At 42.1% G+C, this 18860-nt stretch overlaps 1 protein-coding gene across 3 annotated transcripts in view; it reads left to right on the forward strand.

The window, feature by feature from the left end:
* The window catches only part of slc39a11 (solute carrier family 39, member 11), an 80380-nt gene that overhangs the window by 48350 nt on the left and 13170 nt on the right, over nucleotides 1–18860 (forward strand). For 2 of the 3 annotated variants that reach the window (XM_023412582.2, XM_023412581.2), the window contains exon 5: nucleotides 2325–2469. In XM_023412582.2, the coding sequence (XP_023268350.1) occupies nucleotides 2325–2469 (145 nt within the window). The remainder of the gene's footprint in view (nucleotides 1–2324; nucleotides 2470–18860) is intronic. The other variant, XM_087175699.1, reaches the window with a different exon arrangement.

Here is an 18860-nt window from a genome sequence, read left to right on the forward strand (position 1 = left end):
CACACACACACACACACACACACACACACACACACACACACACACACACACACACACACACACAGATGATACAAAGGCAGCAATTTGTTGTTCAGTATTTTGGCCCAAGGACACCTGGACATGTGCACCGAGAGGAGCCGGGAATCAAAACCACCGTTCTTCCATTAGTGGATGACCAGCTTTACCTCCTGAGCCGCAGCAGAAATCTGTTTAAAATCAAAGTTAAATCTGGATGGAAAAGTTGTCTGAAGGTGTAAGACGGTATGTGTTAATAGGCATGTTGCATGATTGTGAAGCTCCTGTCCGGTCGGTCCATGTGTTTTTGGGGGTTTTTTTTGCGACAAACTGACATTTTCGCCAAGATTGCAACCGTAAAATCACTTAAAAATGGTTTTTCACTCTTCACAAAAATAACACTGTCGTCAACATTTTAGCATTTTTGTCTGGTTCGGTTTTTGAGAAAAGATAAAACACAATGTGTGACATTAACCATCTGATGGTTTTTGCTAATGAATATGTGGGCTCTCTGTTTTCCTCACGTCGTCACGTTCGGTGTTCAGTCTTCTGTGTATTTGTGGGCCTCATATATTTTCATTTTCTTAACTGGTTTTCTGTGACTGTTTGATCTTCATTCTGATATAGTTGGACTTTAATGGCTTTTTACAGCATAACTTAACTGATCGTCAGCCAGATTGTTTTTTTCTTCTGCCGTTCGCCAGTGAAGTTATTACAAGCAAAGCAAGTGAATTAGAGTGCTTACATTATTTATTCACAGTAATCTCACTGGGCTGTCAAACTGTCTCCACCGGTTAGTCTTAGTCAGTTAGTCTTTCAAAAGAAGGCCGTCCTAATTTAGCTCTTTGCGTTTTCAGAGTAATTAACATAGTCAAACATCGGCTGTGTTTGTATGATTCACTTTGCACAAAGTTACTTCACTGACCTCGTTTCACACGTTGACATCTTTTCACCGTCGAACAGTTTCTTGTCCGATCACTGCGTTCTCTCGCTGGAATAAACGGTACAGGTGGGATTGTCATCATTCAAGCATTACAGTTTAACTTTCATTCACAATTTCAAGATCCATCAGTCATAGTTTAGTTTTGGTGGTGTTATCATTTCACAATCGCAACAGTGTTTTGACATAAAAACTGTTTTGTTTTACTGCAGAGTTTTGTGTAATGACTTAATCTGAAGCTGTAATGCAGCTCTCCACTGTGGGTTTTCAATGAGGCGTCGTTTGCATTTATATTCCTTTCGAAGACTGGATAATATGCTGCGAGAGAGAACCTGCCCGGAATAACATATCAGATTAATAAATAAGATTAATAGATACGAGGCAGTGAGTCCTCATGCAAGGATTTTCTGTCTGTCCAAATCTGCGGCTTCAAAATGTGTAAATGACCCAAACTGACGAGGCCTGGAGTTTGGTAACGTCTCAGTCGGTTCAGAGTATCACTGAGAGATTAACTGTGGGAGAAACAGTGCATAGTTAACAACACAAAACCACCTGTTATAAACTGCACTGGTACAATATGAGATTGTGAGTTGGCCCATAAGGAAAACTTTTAGAGATGCATACTCAAGTTTATACCAGTATCATAAAATAATATGTCTATTTATGTAAAAGAGATCTCGATCTATAATATTTATAATAATAATGATAACAGTTACTTTATTTATATGGATATATAGTTATATATTTAAAGGGCTTTGACAAACAAATCAAAAGCAGGACAGAAATAGGTTTCACAATATGCATCAATAGAAATAAGGACAATCAGAGGGAGCAGCCATATAGAAACACACACACACACACACACACACGCAAACACAATAAAGCAAAAAGCAATAAAACGGCGATGAGACAATAAAAAGACGACATCACATAAAAGCAGGTCTATAAAAACAAATAAAGGATTTAATAATAATAATAATAATCAACATAACTCTTAACTAATCGCTGTTATAATGAACCAAAATGTAGTTTATGTGTAAATTAGAACATTTAGTCAAAACACTGTATTTAAATACAGTAATAAAATACATCTATTGCTTTATGCTCCTTAATACTTCTCCTCTACAATCTTTCATTCGGAAATATTTTGCTGCTAATACTTCCATAGAAATACTTGTAATTGTAATTTTTACTTTGAGATATTGCAAAAAAAAAGAAAAAAGATCTCCATACTTATTTTTTAGAAAATAATTCGGACAATTTCCGTGACATTAGAAGGAAATCAGGGGACCCATGAAATGAAACATTGCGTGATCTTCTGTATATAAAATGGATTTGAACCCCTTCTGTCTTTTCCTTTTGTCCGCAGGGTGTAGGTGCTGCTGACCCCCACATTGCCTTGGCGCTGTCCCCGGACTCCAAGCTGGCCAAAGAGGAAGCAGAGCAGCACTCGTTCCAGCTCCAGGACTCTGATGAGATGACCATCAGGATAGGTAGAGCCGGACCTCTCTCAGGCAAGCCTCCCCTCCATATACCCACATCAGCTGTTACAAGCCATTACCAAACCATGCAGCCATCGCAGCCGCACCATTGGGGGAAAATGCAGACTCAGAATGCCTGAGGAGGGACGAGGGACTGCTGCATTGGCTATACCTCCGTAAAATCTCCCCTGGAGCTTCTCTGTTGGCTTCGTTTCTTCTGGCAATTCACTCTCCTGCCTTTTTCTTTTCTCTCTTGTTTTTCCCCTTCCTCCCTCTGTGTTACTCACAGGGTGTTTCTTCTGACTTTGAATGGTGATAGCTCATTAAAAATTATCCTTTAGAGGGGTTTGTGGGCACTGACTTTAATTTCAGTCATCACACAAAAATAAGAGTACAGCATGGTGGAAAATGAAGCGACAGGTGAATGCAGAAAAACAAATCAAGTGAAGTGAGACAGGAGAGCGGTATGTGTTCGATTCCCATGTGACACCAGCGGTTTATCTTGTGTGTTGTTGTTATCGTTACCATGACAACGAGGGTCTCCGAATATCGAGGCAGTATGAATTTTAACCCAAAAAATCGCCACCTTTTCCTAAACCTAACCAAGACGTTATTATAGTAACCATGATTTATCGTGGTAACCATGACAACCGAGGTCCGATACGCATGCCGCCCCCGCAGAATATTTTTTTGCAGCAGATATTTTGAGTCAGGAAAAAATGGCAGGTGGAGCCAACAGTATTTAAAATGTTTCCGTTCCAAACAAACGTACAGTAAACCACTTTAGTGAGCCACCGTGTCCAAAAGCAGGACTTAATTATACCTGTGCTTTTCCCGTCAACGTGTCAAACTGTGTGTTGTGAAGGCTTTTTGCTAAACTGATTCATGCAGGCAAAAGTAACGACCTGAACATGGGTAATTATTCAAAATAGATAGAAGATTGAGTTGGGGGGGGGGGTTTGGACTGTGTATGCACGTCTGAGTCATTTTATCTGATTCACTCCTCTTCATTTCCATTATTGTCACAGTGACCTCACATATACGTTGAGATTTTATGGGTTTAATGATTATAGTGACATTTTTTTCACAGTTTTAAATGTCAGGGGAGTTTAGCTGGTGGACTGGTGTCAGGTAAAGAGACTGATAATGTTAGATCTGGAGAAAATGTCAGTAAAATATCCTCAGTTGCCTTGATGTTATTTTAAGACACATATCATAGTGAGCAGCTGGAGGTGCTCCAATAAAAAGACCCTTGGAAACTTGTTAAAATTGGAAGAACTTCAAGTCTGACAGGATCATGAGCAGACAGTGTAACATTGTTCTGATAAACTGCAACTCCAATAATATTTCTAAACCCCAACTTTTTGTCAATGCTGTCAAATCAGCCAAACACGGCCTTGAATCCCAGCTTCACTCATTGTTTACAGTGAGGACTTCATTTCCTGCCGCTCAGAAGTCCACACATGGAAACAGATTGAATGTGTATTTCAGACGAGCTTCCACGGATCAGTTACAAATTCATTTCACCCCTTTGGCTTGCCTGCAGGCGTCCGCAGTGAGCCAATACACTTAACAGAAAAGCAGACAAGACACACACACACACACATATATATATATATATATATATATATCCTTAGTTTGCATTTTAACTGTCTCTCTCATAAACTCTGTCTAAAGTCAGGATTGTCGTTTCCAGCCAGCCAATTTAAATTTTCTTTATTTATGACGCCTTTTGCCTGCAGATTTGTTCAGCTGTAGCTAGTTGAAGCTAATATTAGCATCTGTGATCTTATGCTTCTACACAGTGGATGTACAACCATGACCAGGGCTTTTTAATAAAATAAGCTGCAGCTAATGTTTTCAGTTTATGTTAGAGCAGATAAACGCACAGTTTAGTCCGTCCCTTACAATTTTGCTCTTGTATTTTTGGTTTTGTAGAGAGAAAAAAAGAAACTATCATCCAGACTCTTGATGTATGTCGTATCTCTACAGTCCCACCAACATTTCTTAAACGTGCAAAGAAATCCGCAGCTTGACGGGCATGCCGTACCTCGTTACAGTTGCTAATCTATAATTGAGACGTCAGTGTTCGGGGGAGGGCTTTAGCGTACTGTGAATAGCTTTACTCAAGGAAACCTTACTAAGAGGTTTCCCCCCTTCGACCGCATCTCTAACCTCAAGCCAGCTGACATCCTCACAAAAGCGCCCACGCAACTAATGCTAATCGATGTTTCTCACAGGACAAAACAAAAACGATTTAGAAGAGTAGATGTTTTCCAGTCAAGGCTCATCAGCGTCAGTGTCAGAGTCCTTGTATTTCCTGTGTAGCACAACAGCAGCTACGGAGGAGAAGCTGATTGTAGCCTCAGGGCTCGTGCTGTCATTGCTCAGTTAAACCTGAAGGCTGCTTCACCCTGCGGGGAGAGAGAGAGAGAGAGAGAGAGAGAGAGAGAGAGAGAAATGTGAGGGTTGACGCTGAGCAGAGTGCTGTAATTGTTCTGATTCGGACTTATAAATGCATGAGGCTCAGCGAGGACGTGCGTGCAAGAGTGTTTTGTGGAGTGTGTTTTGATTTTTGAACAGTTCTGTTGACATCGGCAAAACACTTACTGTACCTGAGACACAGGTACAGAGATAACTGACGGTTCACGATAGGTCAGTGCTCAGTGGGTTGACCCTGCAAGTTGCTTTGCATCTTTGAGAGAGCTTTTACACACACACACACACACACACACACACACACACACACACACTCACACACATTACATCTCATTAAATGCCTCTCACAGAATCTCATCTGGAAGCTGTAATCAAATGCTATAAATCCAACCCACTCTTCTCCTTCTCTATCTTCAGATGTCCTTCAGTTATCTCTAACATTCTTCTGCCTTTGAATTATTCAAGATAATTGGTGGTTGGTCTCTCTTCAATCTGAAGGTACTTGATTAATGTGGGGGCTGTCTCCTCTTGTCTTCAGCTTCATTTTAATAGAAGTGGCTTCTTGTACCTTCGGAGGCGGCGCTAACTGCCCTTTCAGCCATCACAGAAGATAAACAAACCAAAGATCCCATTGGGCCGTTAAGATGTGTGGTATATGGATGCGGATGGTATGCACTGCCGTGTTTGCTTCACTCTATTCTAAACAGTTGTGTTAGATGCTTGAAACTGCAATTAAAATGCCTGTCACTGTTAAGAAAGACATCTCTTCAGAAGTATGAATTGATTTGGTGTTGTCAGAAAGGAGCTCAAGTCCTCCTCCTCCTCCTCCTCCTCCTCTTCCTCCTCCTCCTCCTCCTCCTCCAACTCTCCAGGGCGGTTCAGCACAATCGATGGAACACAGACGAGGAAACAGGATTTTAAAATTTCCATTTATCAAAAAAAAAGAAGAAAAATATGCCCCCTGATTTTGATTAATTCAGTGATTATATTACATCCCACCCCCCACCCCCCCCAAAGGGATCAATACATTATATTTATTCAAGTTTATACTTCATTTTAAATGTTTATTCATGTTATAGATTGAGGAGTTGAATTGTAAATGTCACGGCCGATGAGCTTTAACACTGTGGCCGGACGTATAGATGACACCTCAGACTGTACATACATGTTCTTCACGGGTGATATGATCAGGTGGAGATGAAAAATAAGGTGAGTGACAAAATCTAAATGATCAAACATTGTTTAGGTTGTTTACCAGTGGCCAGTCTCCTGAATCCTGGACGGACTCTCTAATGAACATGGTTTGCTATGTCCTCACTGCGGTGTGTTTCCAACAGTTTACTACTGTCCATTATTACTTCTAATATAATATAACATCATCATCAACCTTTATTGATTTGACCCTCGTTTTGAATGATGCTGAGATTACAAAAGCGTAAAAGAAAAACAAGCAGGATGTTGGACAATCGGGATTCAAAAATCAGTCCCTAATAAAAAGAATTACATTCAGGAACATTGTGATTTACAAGATTTAAAAGCACATTTTCTAAACTGTCCCAAAGTTTTCAGACAGTCAGTGTTTAAAGTGTGTGTGTGAGTCTGGAGCACAAAATCTAAAAGCAATATTTCCAAGTTCGGAGTTCACCCGGAGGAACATGCAGTGAGATAATATAATATGATATAATATAATATAACAGTTCCTCTCAGATTTACTCAGTAAGAGAGACATATTGATACACAGACCTGCCGTGGGACCCGACCCGCCCTGATTAGACAGAATTTGGATGTGGACTCCGTGTCCCAGTTCAGGTCTCGGTTGTAACTGAGAGGACTCATTAAAAACCCCTAAAATAAAGTTCATATTGATAAAATATTCAAATCACACAAAACATATTTTATTCAGATAATAAGGAAATAAGAATGTGAGTTTCGTCACATTAGGATTCTACGGACACACACATGGAGTTACAGCGAGCCCTGACCAACTTTAGTGAAAAGCTCTTTCTCTGACTCCACAAGTCACGACGCATGTTTAATAGATCAGCGCTTTCCTTCCTGCTTTTCTCCAGGTATTTGAACCGGCAAGAAGCCCCCCCTTCGCAAGCATGTACCCACTCAAGGATGCATGTATTCCCACATACACACACACATACTCATACAAAACTATTCCAGCTCCTTCTCATACTTAATGCATGGCGTCCCTAAATAATTCAGTCGGCATTAGGAGGAATCAAAGTGTGCCTTATGGCGGTCTGTTTATTTAGGTCTTCAGATTGAATTTTGGAATGTACTATATCAAATGACAAATGGGATTAGATCTGAATTTTCTCCACACATGCTCAGCAGCAAATGCAACGCGGAATATAAACCTACGTATACTTCTATTTTCCCAATGTGCCACAGATCTGAGTTAATTAATCTTTTCTTTTTCTTTTTTCCGGGCCTTCGGGGGGAAAAGCTGGAACCAGCTGCATGACCTATCTTTTATAATGAGGAGAAGGTGATGCCAAAGTTGTGATCAGAGGGAAGGCTTAATGCATTTTACCAACCGCATCATATATCCGTGCGTCAGATTGTCTGGAAATATCCTGACGAGGTGAAAAGAGAAGTGCTCGTGTCTGATGCCGACTCTGCCCTCAAAGTAACATAGAGGAACGGCGTCCTGCATGCGAAATTTGTATTTCCATGTACAGTAATATAAAGCGAATGTCAGAGTTCATCAGAACATCAGAGGAGCTCAGGGATCCGTCCTTCAATGTTCTGACAAGGGCAAAAAAAAAAAAGAGAGATCATGAGGTGTTCTCCAATCTGTCGGAGCCAACGCTTCCCCAACAGGCAGCAGCTTATTATGGCACATAATTATGTTTCACTGTTAGGGAACCTTTAGCAACTGTAGTAATTATGACAGGAGCAAAGACGTTAGGTGACGCGGTGTGAGTTTGTTAGGAGGAGGTTTGGGGTGGATCACCTGGCACCTGACCAGACTGTCCTCACAGATGTCGCACCAAGGACAATAAATATCTACTTTTTTGCTAAAGTTTTTAACCAACGTTCACAAGTAAAAGAAATCAAAACACCAAGCATCTACAGGTTCCTCAGCACCATAATAAAGTTTGTCGAATGGTGCCGTGGTTTCCTGTACAGCTGCGGTGACGAGCGTGCCCCCCGGCAGATACAGTCGCTCTCCGGAGGGGCGAGCCGGTCAGAGATTCAAACAGCAGACGAGCATCAGGCCGAAGGTCTGCCCCTCTAACCTCTCGACTGCTGTTGAGTTTACTGCGGGTTTGTTTCTCCCCACTTTATTGCTTTTTGATGAGGGACCCTCGGAGGACAGAGGGGAGGGAGGTTTGATGAAAGGCGATAGAGAAATGGATGTTTCCTGAGACCAAAGGGGTAAACACTCAAAACTTTCAGGCTTAGTGTTTCGCCAAATACAACCCCCCCCCCGCCTCCTCTATTATTAATGTCACTCATCTCTCTCAGCCTTTCTCCAGCCCTTTATCTCACTCTGTCTCAGGCTGTCACACACAGAGAGAGAGAGAGTACTGGATTGTGTCAATCCTGAGAAGTTTCACGAGAATGGAAACAACAGCAGTTTCATCTGTCGAAGAAAAATCTCTGTGAAATCTCTCCAGGCCTTTGTAGTTCCTCAGCTCAGCAGGTTTCTCGACAGCCACCGAATCAGCAGGTCGTCCAACATGAAAAAAAGCCTGTGGGTCCACGTCGTTTTTTCTCACTCAGAGGTTAATTGATGTGATCTTTTTTTTTAAAATCTTTCTTGCTTCCTTATACAAGTCTAATGGTGTCCGACCATTTGAGGGCAGGTGAGACTTCTTCACTTTCAGATTATAATTAGCCTCCTTCAGTGTTGGGGAAGCTACTTTCAAAGCGTAACCTTGCAATCTAGTTTAAAAAGATTAAAATGACAATGTAAGTGTGATACAAAATTATAGCAAATAACAAAATATAACACAAAAAAACATCACATGCCAACAAAGTGCCAACTTCACGGGTCAAACAGAAAACAGAAAAGTGCGAGGAATGTCAGCTTCGTGTGTTTTCTATACAATGTCCATCAATCAGACACCTGCCCTCCAGAAACCAGAGACCAGGGGCAGGATGCAGATACATCGGTCTTTATAAACACAGGCTGCGTCCCTTCACTCATTCCTTTTGACCGTGTGAACGTTTTCCAGAGCGATCCACGTTACAGTGAAAATGCTAAATAAGCCGAGACATGTAATTTAATAAAAATAAAGTTTTGCTTTTTACACAGTAATAACAATTTTACAATTCATAAACGGAAATAATTGTGTTTTTGTGTTTCCTTTGGCACGATTTAAAATCCAGTTTATTTATTGCGAGTCGTTCTGCAACAGTTTTTATACTATTTTAATATTTAATAATCACAGTGTTGGAGCCTGTGGAGCCTCATTAAGACTCTCTGGTCACAATAAACGAAGCTCAGAGTGAAACAGGACTTTACATTACAGTGATTTTACTAAAGTAAACTGATGCATGTTTTTGTCTCTCGTTTGTCTCACAGTTTCACAATCAGTGAAATCGAGCTTCTTTCTTGTTCTCGTCCTCGTCCTCGCTCTTTCTTTTCTGTGCCACGCCTGATAACTTGTGCGTATGATGCATATACAACATATTTAACCTCTAGTCATGAGTTTTATGCGTGCGGCCTCAGGTGCACCAGACAGTCAGTCAGGTAACTTCTAAAACAGCATGCAACAACTTCCCTGAAGATCTGTTAACAAACATCAATAATAAATACTGACGACTCATTTAAACCTGATAAATTAAAGTTCTGTTTTAAAAAATCTGATCTGAACATTAAAAACTACAGCCAGATATTTTTCACAGATGAGCTGGAAAACCCCTGAGACCCAAACCTGCCCCGAACAAAACAATCCCATCTGGGCTTTTCACAAAGACAAAAATGCGAGGAATGTTATCTTTTTGTTGTAAACAAGTCTGGATTTTAAATTATCTGACTGCAGCTGAAACAGAAGCAACGCTGGTCTCCTTGGAAAAACCCAGAGGCATTTTCAGTAATGACTATTTATTTTGGGCAGTGAAGCTGATGGAAAGTAATCAAGGAAAACAGAAAGACGCTGTCGTATTGGTAACTGAGAATGTTTAATTCAAATTGAATGATAAAAGGCAGGAATTAGGAATCCATAACACGTGCACAGTATCACACTATTGTCATAGTTTATATGTTTTAATTTTAATGTGTTTTTATCACTGAAATAGGACCAATCTGCTGGAACTGCTACTCCTGCTAATTCGTGCTCGCTTGAGTTGATTGTCAATTGCCAGAAAAACAGGAAAACACAAGACATGTGCTTGACATTTAGGGGAACCTCATATTGGTTATTAAAGCTAGTATGAGTTGCAGGTATATAAAAAAGAGTTGGCTCTGTTAATGATGAGGGGAATAAATGGTTGGAGGATAATGGGGCCCTGAGGGGGCGAACCCATGCAAACTGAATTTGCCCTTGATTATTGTAATAGACCTTTTCACAGAAAATGTTTTGACACGCCACAGCAGGAAAAAACATGACAATCAGTGACGAGTAAATTCCATTTAGCTGGTTCAGGGTAAAGTTCTGGTGTCGTACGTGTTGTGCTTTTCCTACTATGCCAATAATTCAAAAATGTCTACGGAGAAAAAGGAGTGATCTGTTTGCTCCTACAGTAATTGTAACTTTCCTGTCCGTGCGTTTCTGCGCTCACTAATTAGCATTTCCTATTTTGTGCCTTTTTTTTTTTTATTTTATTTTATTTTTAAACTGGATGAAAACACAATTAAAGGAAGACATGAAGAGAAAAACAGGTTGAACAGGAGGGCAGGAGTTCACTGCAGATGAACGTTTCTGAAGCTCTCCAGAAGAATTATCCTCTAATGACAAAATAAAATGCGTCATTCAAATCTGGCGTTCGTGTTTTCTACATGAGCAACGACAGATTGATGTTGTTGTTTTCCATGATGTGCAATAAAGAGAAGTTTTGCTTTTTTTAGCTAAATGCTAATACCAGCATGCTAACACCACCTCAGTTACCATCTTATGTTACAATGCTAACGTTTGCGTCGGCGCTAAACAGAAAAACAGGAAGTTATTCCAATTCATTGGCGTGAATATCGGCGCTGAATGTGATGGCGATCGATCCGGTGACATAAACCTGAACGGCTCAGTCCGGTTTAAATGAAAGGCACAGAAGTTGTTTGTCTATTTGTCGGTTCACACAGAGCTCTGAAAGTTTCCTTCTCGTCCCTTCGGTTTAACAAAATAAGTAGTTAAGAATTCACTGGATGGATTGATATTGATGACAGAGAGATCTCCGAGGAGACGGAGGGGAGGCGTTGCCGTGGAGCCTCATTGGATCAATGGTCGTGACTAATTCAAGCTGTTGTACCACATTGTCTCTGTCTTTGTGCCTCCCTCTGCTCACATGATTAGTTTTAACAAGAGAAGTTATTTTCTCGCCGGAGGTGTTTATGTGGGAAAGTTAATTTTTTAAATATATTTTATATATATTTTATATATATATATATATATATATATATATATATATATATATATATATCTATCTCTGCCATGATATCCACATCAGGGTCAGACAGTTGCCTGGCAGCAACCGCCAATGAATGTGTGACAGTTTAGTTGCTAACTCCCTATTTCTTTTTCTGACCATCAGGCTGGCTTTCAACGTCCTCTCCCTCTCTCTCTCTCTCTCTCTCTCTCCCTGATAATCACTCTCTTCCACCTTATTGCGACTCTCTCTCTCTCTCACCTGAGCTAATCTGCCGCCGCAGTTCTCTTCCCATTATCTTCCCGTTTAAACGGCACTTTCCTCCGGCGCTACTACAGATGACATGCTGTGTCGTGTCTTCATGTGTTTTCTTGTGTCCTGTTTGTCGTTGTGCTGCAGCTGCTGTAACAGCACAAAGGCAGGACAAAGCGAAAGAAATCTGTTGACAGTGTAGCCGTGAGGGGGGGCGGGGGCGGGGGGGGTGTACTCTGCTCTCCGTGCCTCACAGGGGTGTCTAGATATGTGGCCGCGTCGTGCTGTTTTGGCTTCTTGCAGAGAGGAATCGTCAAGGTGACGCAGCGTTGTTATTTTGGAGGCATGATGTTTGCCCCTGCTCAGCTTTTGTGTGACTTTGATGGTGACATGCTTCTGAGAAGAGGCCACCGGTTAATGAATACAAAACACGACGCCGCATGAAGGATGGTTTTCCATCACATTCAGGGTCTTTGTGACCGTTCATCTCACAGCTCCTCTTCGTCTGCGTGAGGCCACATTGCTGATTATGCCAAAAAAAGTAACCCGTGGCGAGCTTTGAAATGTGCTTATATCATGCATCATTCACTAAAAACAACATGAGTGACATTTGATAAATGTTTATGAGATAATTCCAGAGGTTGGGTCGCACATTTGCTGCTGCCATATGATTTCAAGGAATTATCACTTGAGCAGAAAATGGGTGGAATAAAAAAGTTTAAACTCACAGACTCAGGCCAGTCACACGGGGCGTCACCTACTGAGCTCTGCTGATGACCAATGGCCGCCGCAAAAACCATGGAAACAGTGTTAGACAGAGGCGCCATATTCCTAGATCTAAATTTGGACAATCAGCGTTCTCCATAAAGGGCCGTCCACTCAGGAGCCGAGGATTAGCGACAGCTATGAACTCTTTTGTGCAACACATTAGTTTCATTTTGAACACACGTTAAATTGAATTGTCCCTATTAAATAAATAAATAAACTAAACTAAACTAGAAAACCAGTCCATCAGTAATTACAGTTCTCAGTCTTACAAACGTCAGCAGCCAAATTACAAACGTCACTACGGCTCCAAAATGTAAATGTTTCAAAGTTTGTTTTCCTTAGTCTTACCAGTTGAGTACACCGTGTACGTGAGTACAAAGGACAGATGTATCTGCTCCCTCGTGTCTCATGCTCGACGTGTCGCCTGTTGGAGATTGCGATTGTCTGTATCCGTCATCCATCATCACAGCGGGAGCGCAGGGCGTCCTGTCAGATCTGTCTATATCTGATCTTCACCATCTCGCCTTTGGTGTCACCATCTGTTTATCTTGCTTTTTTGTTTTGGCCGTTTTTGTCTTGCATTTTCTCCCCGTCTTTGTCTCTTGATCTCTACGCTGCTGACTTAAGACAATTTCACATTAATCTGTGTAGTGAAATTATTACGGTCGGCTTTGTCTTGCTGTTGTAGTTCTGATGCCACAAAAAATATATATTTACATAATATTTTTTATGTTTTTGCTTTTAGGACAGTATCTTTTCTAAGAAACACAGTATCTGGGGCTGACTTTTTATTATTATTATTATATTTTTATATAATTCACCTGTTTACATTTTAAAGTTCTGCATGATTGAGGGCGTGGCCGCTTTGAGTGACAGGTGGGTGAGCGTATCCTTGCCACAAACAGGCATGCACTGAAGTCTCAGCTCCACACACGCCCCACCTCTCTTTTGATTAGCCGTGAGTTAGGCGGAGTCAGACACTGCCAAGATGGCGACAGCGAAGCAGCCCGCTCCCGAGCTTCAAAACCAGAGTCAGCAAGTCGTCAAAATCAGGCAGAAAAAACACTCTGGACATGTGTATCATCCTGTGGAGGAGCAGACTAACAGAATGTTTTTTACTCATGATGTTATTTCCTTCATGCAGCATGAGTGGGATTATTGGTTTCGGACATTGTGTTTTAATTATATACATTTGACAATATGGTAAGTGCAAATTTAGATTGAGATTCAGTGCATTGTCTTGAAATTCAGCGTGATTATTGTAGAACTGAATGTTTTCAGAATTGCACGCTGACAGCTGCCCTTAAAAAGCACCATACACTAATGACAGATTAGGGATTTAAGGTAGTAATTAAGAGTAGAAATTCACAAGCCTCCGTTATATGAGCGTATTTACTTTGGACTCCAAGATGGGAAAAAAGGGGAACACAAAAGGCAGGAGGAAAAGAAAAATTGAGACGGGGGACAATACATGACCCCAGTGTGAACAAATGGCCCTTCAGGAACAGCACGGACCAAGCTTTGTCCAGCTGCTGTTCCCTTCATTGGGTGGATGTACGACGGCTTTGTGTTCGCATGTTTGTGGATATTCATGCCAAGTCGAAATAATTTGTTGGCACCGGTTTATTGGCAGCGTTGTTGGACAGTTAATCAGTGCAGTGATGTGTCTTTGTTTGAGACTCTGTCTCTTTCTTCTTAGCTGTTGTTTCCTTCTCCAGTACGTTTCTCTGCAGGACGGTATTTTGGACTATGACCTTTGCTGACCTCTGTGCTATTTAATTGCTTTTGTTGGTTGATGTAGGGAGTCAAATCTTATCCTGCTGCTGTAATCTAGAGAAAGACGCTGTAGTTAAAAGAGCATCAACATCTGCAAATGACTAGTTTTCTGCGGCTTCACTGTCGATCTCCTTCGCTGCCCGATTCCCTGCTTCTTCTTATTTCCCTCAGTTCTTTCCTGCTTTCACTCTCGTCGTGTAAATCCATCTTCCTTCCTCATCTTTCCTTCCTTGCAGCCCATTTGCTTTCCCACATCTCAGAATTTTATTAACCCTCTGGGGTCGACAGATTTTTCTATTAATATCTTTTGCAATAACACGGCGTAGAAATACGGTTTAAATGTTGTTAAAATCTGTATACTCTCCACTTTCCATTTCATATTCTTGCAAGATTGTACGTGACTCTGAGCCAGAGCTGCAAGGCCTCAAATCAGGCCTCTAAAATATGCTTAAAGTAGAGAGACAGGCGACACTTTTAGGCATTTATTATACATTTATCTGCTGTTTTACTCACATGTTGCACTACTTTTATGAACCTAAGACTTTGGTTAAACCGATTTCAAGCATCAAAACAATTCATCCACATCATTAGAGGTTTGGAGAATCATTTTTTCAGCGTTTGAGCCGAATGATCTCCTTGCACAGAGCGAAGAGGGTCAAGAAGAGGGTTAATTACAGAAAGAGCTGAGATAGTTCTGAAAATTGTGACATAAACACTTGGGAGTTAACTTAGATGCAAATACCAAAGGAAATTATGCAGAAATGGAGAAAATACTCTTCTAACCTCAGAGGGTTAACGTCTGTGTTCAAACCTGTCTGACCCTGTACGTATATATGGTTACATCGAAGCCTGCAGCCGCACCGTGCAGGCCATACAATGGACCATTACCTTCTCTAACACTGATAATGTCAGTAATCAGTGTCCTCTACTGCCTGACTAACCTTAATAAATGGTTGTCAACAGAAAGTTGGAGTGATTCATTCTCCCCCCCACATCCTTCCTTTTACCTTTTCATATTTTTCATCTTTTCCTTTGCAGTGTTTCACTGTGACAGCAGCCGTGTTTGAAAGTACAGCATCGGACCTGTGGGGAAAAAAAACCTCGTATGAACGTTCCACTGGTTTGGACGTTACAGGGTGAAAAGACTCAATGAGAAATGACCTTAAACATGACTCTTGTGCCCTGGAGCTGCCCACCGGCCGGCAGGAGAAACACTCTGATTATACTGGGCAGCTCCCAGGTAGCTGATGGTGGGAGGTCGGGGGGTTATCGGGGGGGGAAAGAGAGAGAGACTGCGCTTTGTTGCCATGCATCAGGAATGCAGCAGGAAAAAGTCAGAGGGGTTTTAGTACCTGCTTTATTTTAGTTTTTTGTTTTGTTTGACACGGAATCATCACGCAAGATCATCATGTGATCGATTTGAAATCATTCCCACACTTACAAACGTGCGTCAGGTGATCCGATCGCAAGTGGACAGCCGGGTCACACATGGCGGCGGTCTCTTCGACACATTGAAGGACCGTCCGCTCAACTGTCATCCTCTGCGTGCGTACGGGTTCATTCATACTCATATTCAGCCGGTTCTCAAATTGCAGAACTTGGCGTCTGGAAATCTTCTTCTTCTTCTTCTTCTTTTAATTTCTGGCAGATTCTGTCTTAGTTATAAAGTTTAAAGTTCATTTGGAGTTTTCTGTTCCTTGCTGCTAAGCTAGTTGTTAACTTTGTCTGCCTGCAGTTTGGTGGCGAGTGAGTAGGTTATACTTCATCATCAGAGCTTTGTTGCTGAAAACCGTGTCGTGCTCCAGGTGGGAATGAGGAGAACAGCGAGACTGAGGCAACACAGAACAGTTGAAATCAATAAGCTGAAAGATGCTAAAATGCTTCACAGAGCTGAGGAGAACCACAGAGTTGGATGATAGTTCTTGGTTTGTCACTGCTAACGACACCTGCCACTTTACACATGCTAATTAGACCCATTGTTAATATGAAATTATTAGTGGATGTGATTGAGCTTTAATTACAGTTACCTCAGTAACAACAGAGATAAACAAACAAGCAGCCAAAGCATTTGACCCACCACCTTCACCACATCGCTTCAAGCTGTTTGCAGGGAAGGTCACCCGAACCATTTTTTTTATTTGTCTGATTCCTGTGTTTTAGCGAGTGCCCCAGTCGTTGTCAAGGTAACCGCACTCCAGCTGCAGCCGATGTCAGTGGCCGGCGCGTTAGTGCAGGACCTGCCTGTAACTGTGCATTAACAGTAATAAATCAGTCACTGTTACACTGCTCGTTGTTCAGCAGCAGAGAGACGTTGCAGCGGCTGCTGCTGAGGAGAACTAGAAGGTGATGACAGTGAATTGAGGCCGTGTGTGTGTGTGAGAGAGAGAGATGTGTGTGTGTTGAGCTGGCGTGTGTTAGTGTGACAGGGCACATACACAGATGTGATGCACTGCAGGGATGACAGATAAACACCCACCAGCAAACGTTTGGAGATTATCTTTTTGGCCTAAAAAGCAAAACAGGGAAAAATACATGAAATTGCCCGAATGGCGTCCATCCATCAGCAGAGCAGCTGCAAGAGAAAAACTAATGCATCACACATGTTTACCTCTGTTAACAGAGAGGGAGCTCAGGTGCCGAGAATTTCTCTCCATCATCCTTGAGATGTTTCTACACCTCGACTGGAGTCCACCTGCTGAAGATGCAATTGATCGGACGTGACTTGGAAAGGCGCACACCTGTCAGAGTTGATGATGCATATCAGAGCAAAAAAACCAAGCCACGCAGAGCTCAGACAGGACGCTGTTGGAAGAGGATTAGGGACGTGTGAAAACATTTTTCTTTTGTTTTTAAAATTCAATTTCGGGAAAAACTGAGAAGGGTCTTGGTACGAGAGGTGACCGAGAACCTGATGGTCACTTTCTAACCAAGAGACCCACAGACAGTATGTGAACAAGGATGTCCTCATACATTTGGCCTAACCTCCTTGCTGTGAGGTAAACGTGCACCACGTCACCCACAGAGGAAGAGAGGGAGAAGAAAAGGAGCAGGAGGAGGAGGAGAGTGATTACTGACGAGCAGTGGAGTGAAAAACCCGATGATTTAGGGTTAGCAGGCCAGTGCCAAGTAAAGGGATGAAGGACTTTAGCTTGAGGGCTGTGGAGGTCGAAATCACAATCAGCGTGGACAGACCGAGGGAACAGAGGAGGGGGGGGGGCAGAACTGAGCGGCAAACTGTAGCGTGGAGAGGAGAGAGGCGAGGAAAGAGAGTCAGGGAGAGTGTGAGTGGAAGAGGGAAGTCGGTCACATTACGGTTGATTTATTTGTTGATTTATTTGTTAATATTTGCACATTCCCTTTTTTTTTTTTTGCACTCTTGTGCTTCTTTACTTTTAGTACATTTGACCTTTGACCTTTGACCACTAAAATCTAATCAGTTTGTCCTTGAGTCTCAAATCTCAAATCCCTCAAGGCGCTACAGAGATATCGCATTCAAAAGGCCAAAAGGCCAAGTTTTGTGAGGTCACCACACCTTTGACCTTTGACCTTTTGCCACCAAAATCAAATGAGTTCCTTCTTGAGTCCCGGTGAATGTTTGTGCCAAATCTGAAGAAGTTCCGTCGAGGTGTTACTGAGACATCGTGTCCACGAGCATGGGGACGGGGACGGAGGGGGGGTGAGAGAAAACGGTGACGGGCCAGGTGCATCCAGTTTCTAATGTCAGTCGTCTCTCCCGGGACCTGAAGGCAGACGCACAACACAAGCAGTAACCAAGGACGACACACAGCCCTGCAGGCCGGGGCAGAGCCACAGGGCCGTCACAACAGATAGCAGATATGTTTTGCCCTCAGAGAGACTCGTGACCCGAACAGGCTCCAGCAGAAAAAACCATCTGCAGGAGAAGATGGACGTGCTCTGTACGCTGCACATACACGCCTCCCTGCGAGCGAGCGAGCGAGAGAGAGAGAGAGAGAACAGGCATTAGCAGATGTGAATTAATACAATATTGACTTTTCATGCATGCGTGTGTTGATATTCAGATCCTGAGTCGTTTCGCCACAATAAACGTCTGGCCTTCGTCTCAGATTGACTCGTCTGCCTCCCTTTCCTTTCTCGGAGTTGCCCTCCAGCGCAGCTCCAGTCTTTTTCTTTTCATCCTGTTTGTGACAAAAACTAGATAAAAAAAAAGGTTTGTCCTCCAAAATGTGTGTGTCCCTGTGGTTGCTCACCTCAGTATGGTTGCCGTTCACGATCCTGCTGGTGATACTTTTCTATGCAGTGGTATTGGAGCTTTTATTTTTCATATTTTTTTAGCCACGTCTCTGCACGGCTGTCTGTCGTCCACCACTTTTAATCCAGACTGAAATATCTCAATAATAAATGTGCACAATGTACCAAGACTCACGCTTTCTGGTGTATTTGATTCCACCAATGTTTGAGTAACTTACTCTCTCCTGGCGTAGAGAAATGTAGTAAATGATGCAGAGGTTGAATTGGCCGCTGCAGAGAAGGAAGTTAAATCCAAACCTTTCCCAGTGTATCGAGTGTCTATAAGCAAGTCTCTTTTGGGAAGGCAAATGTAAGATATTAAATCCACTGTTTATCTAGCTAAATACTGTGATGCTCATTGTGTGTGTTTGTTTTGC

Source organism: Seriola lalandi, unplaced genomic scaffold, assembly GCF_002814215.2.
Source record: "Seriola lalandi dorsalis isolate HSWRI2012SDOR001 ecotype SW California unplaced genomic scaffold, Sedor1 jcf7180002054483, whole genome shotgun sequence".
NCBI classification, from domain to species: Eukaryota; Metazoa; Chordata; class Actinopteri; order Carangiformes; family Carangidae; genus Seriola; species Seriola lalandi.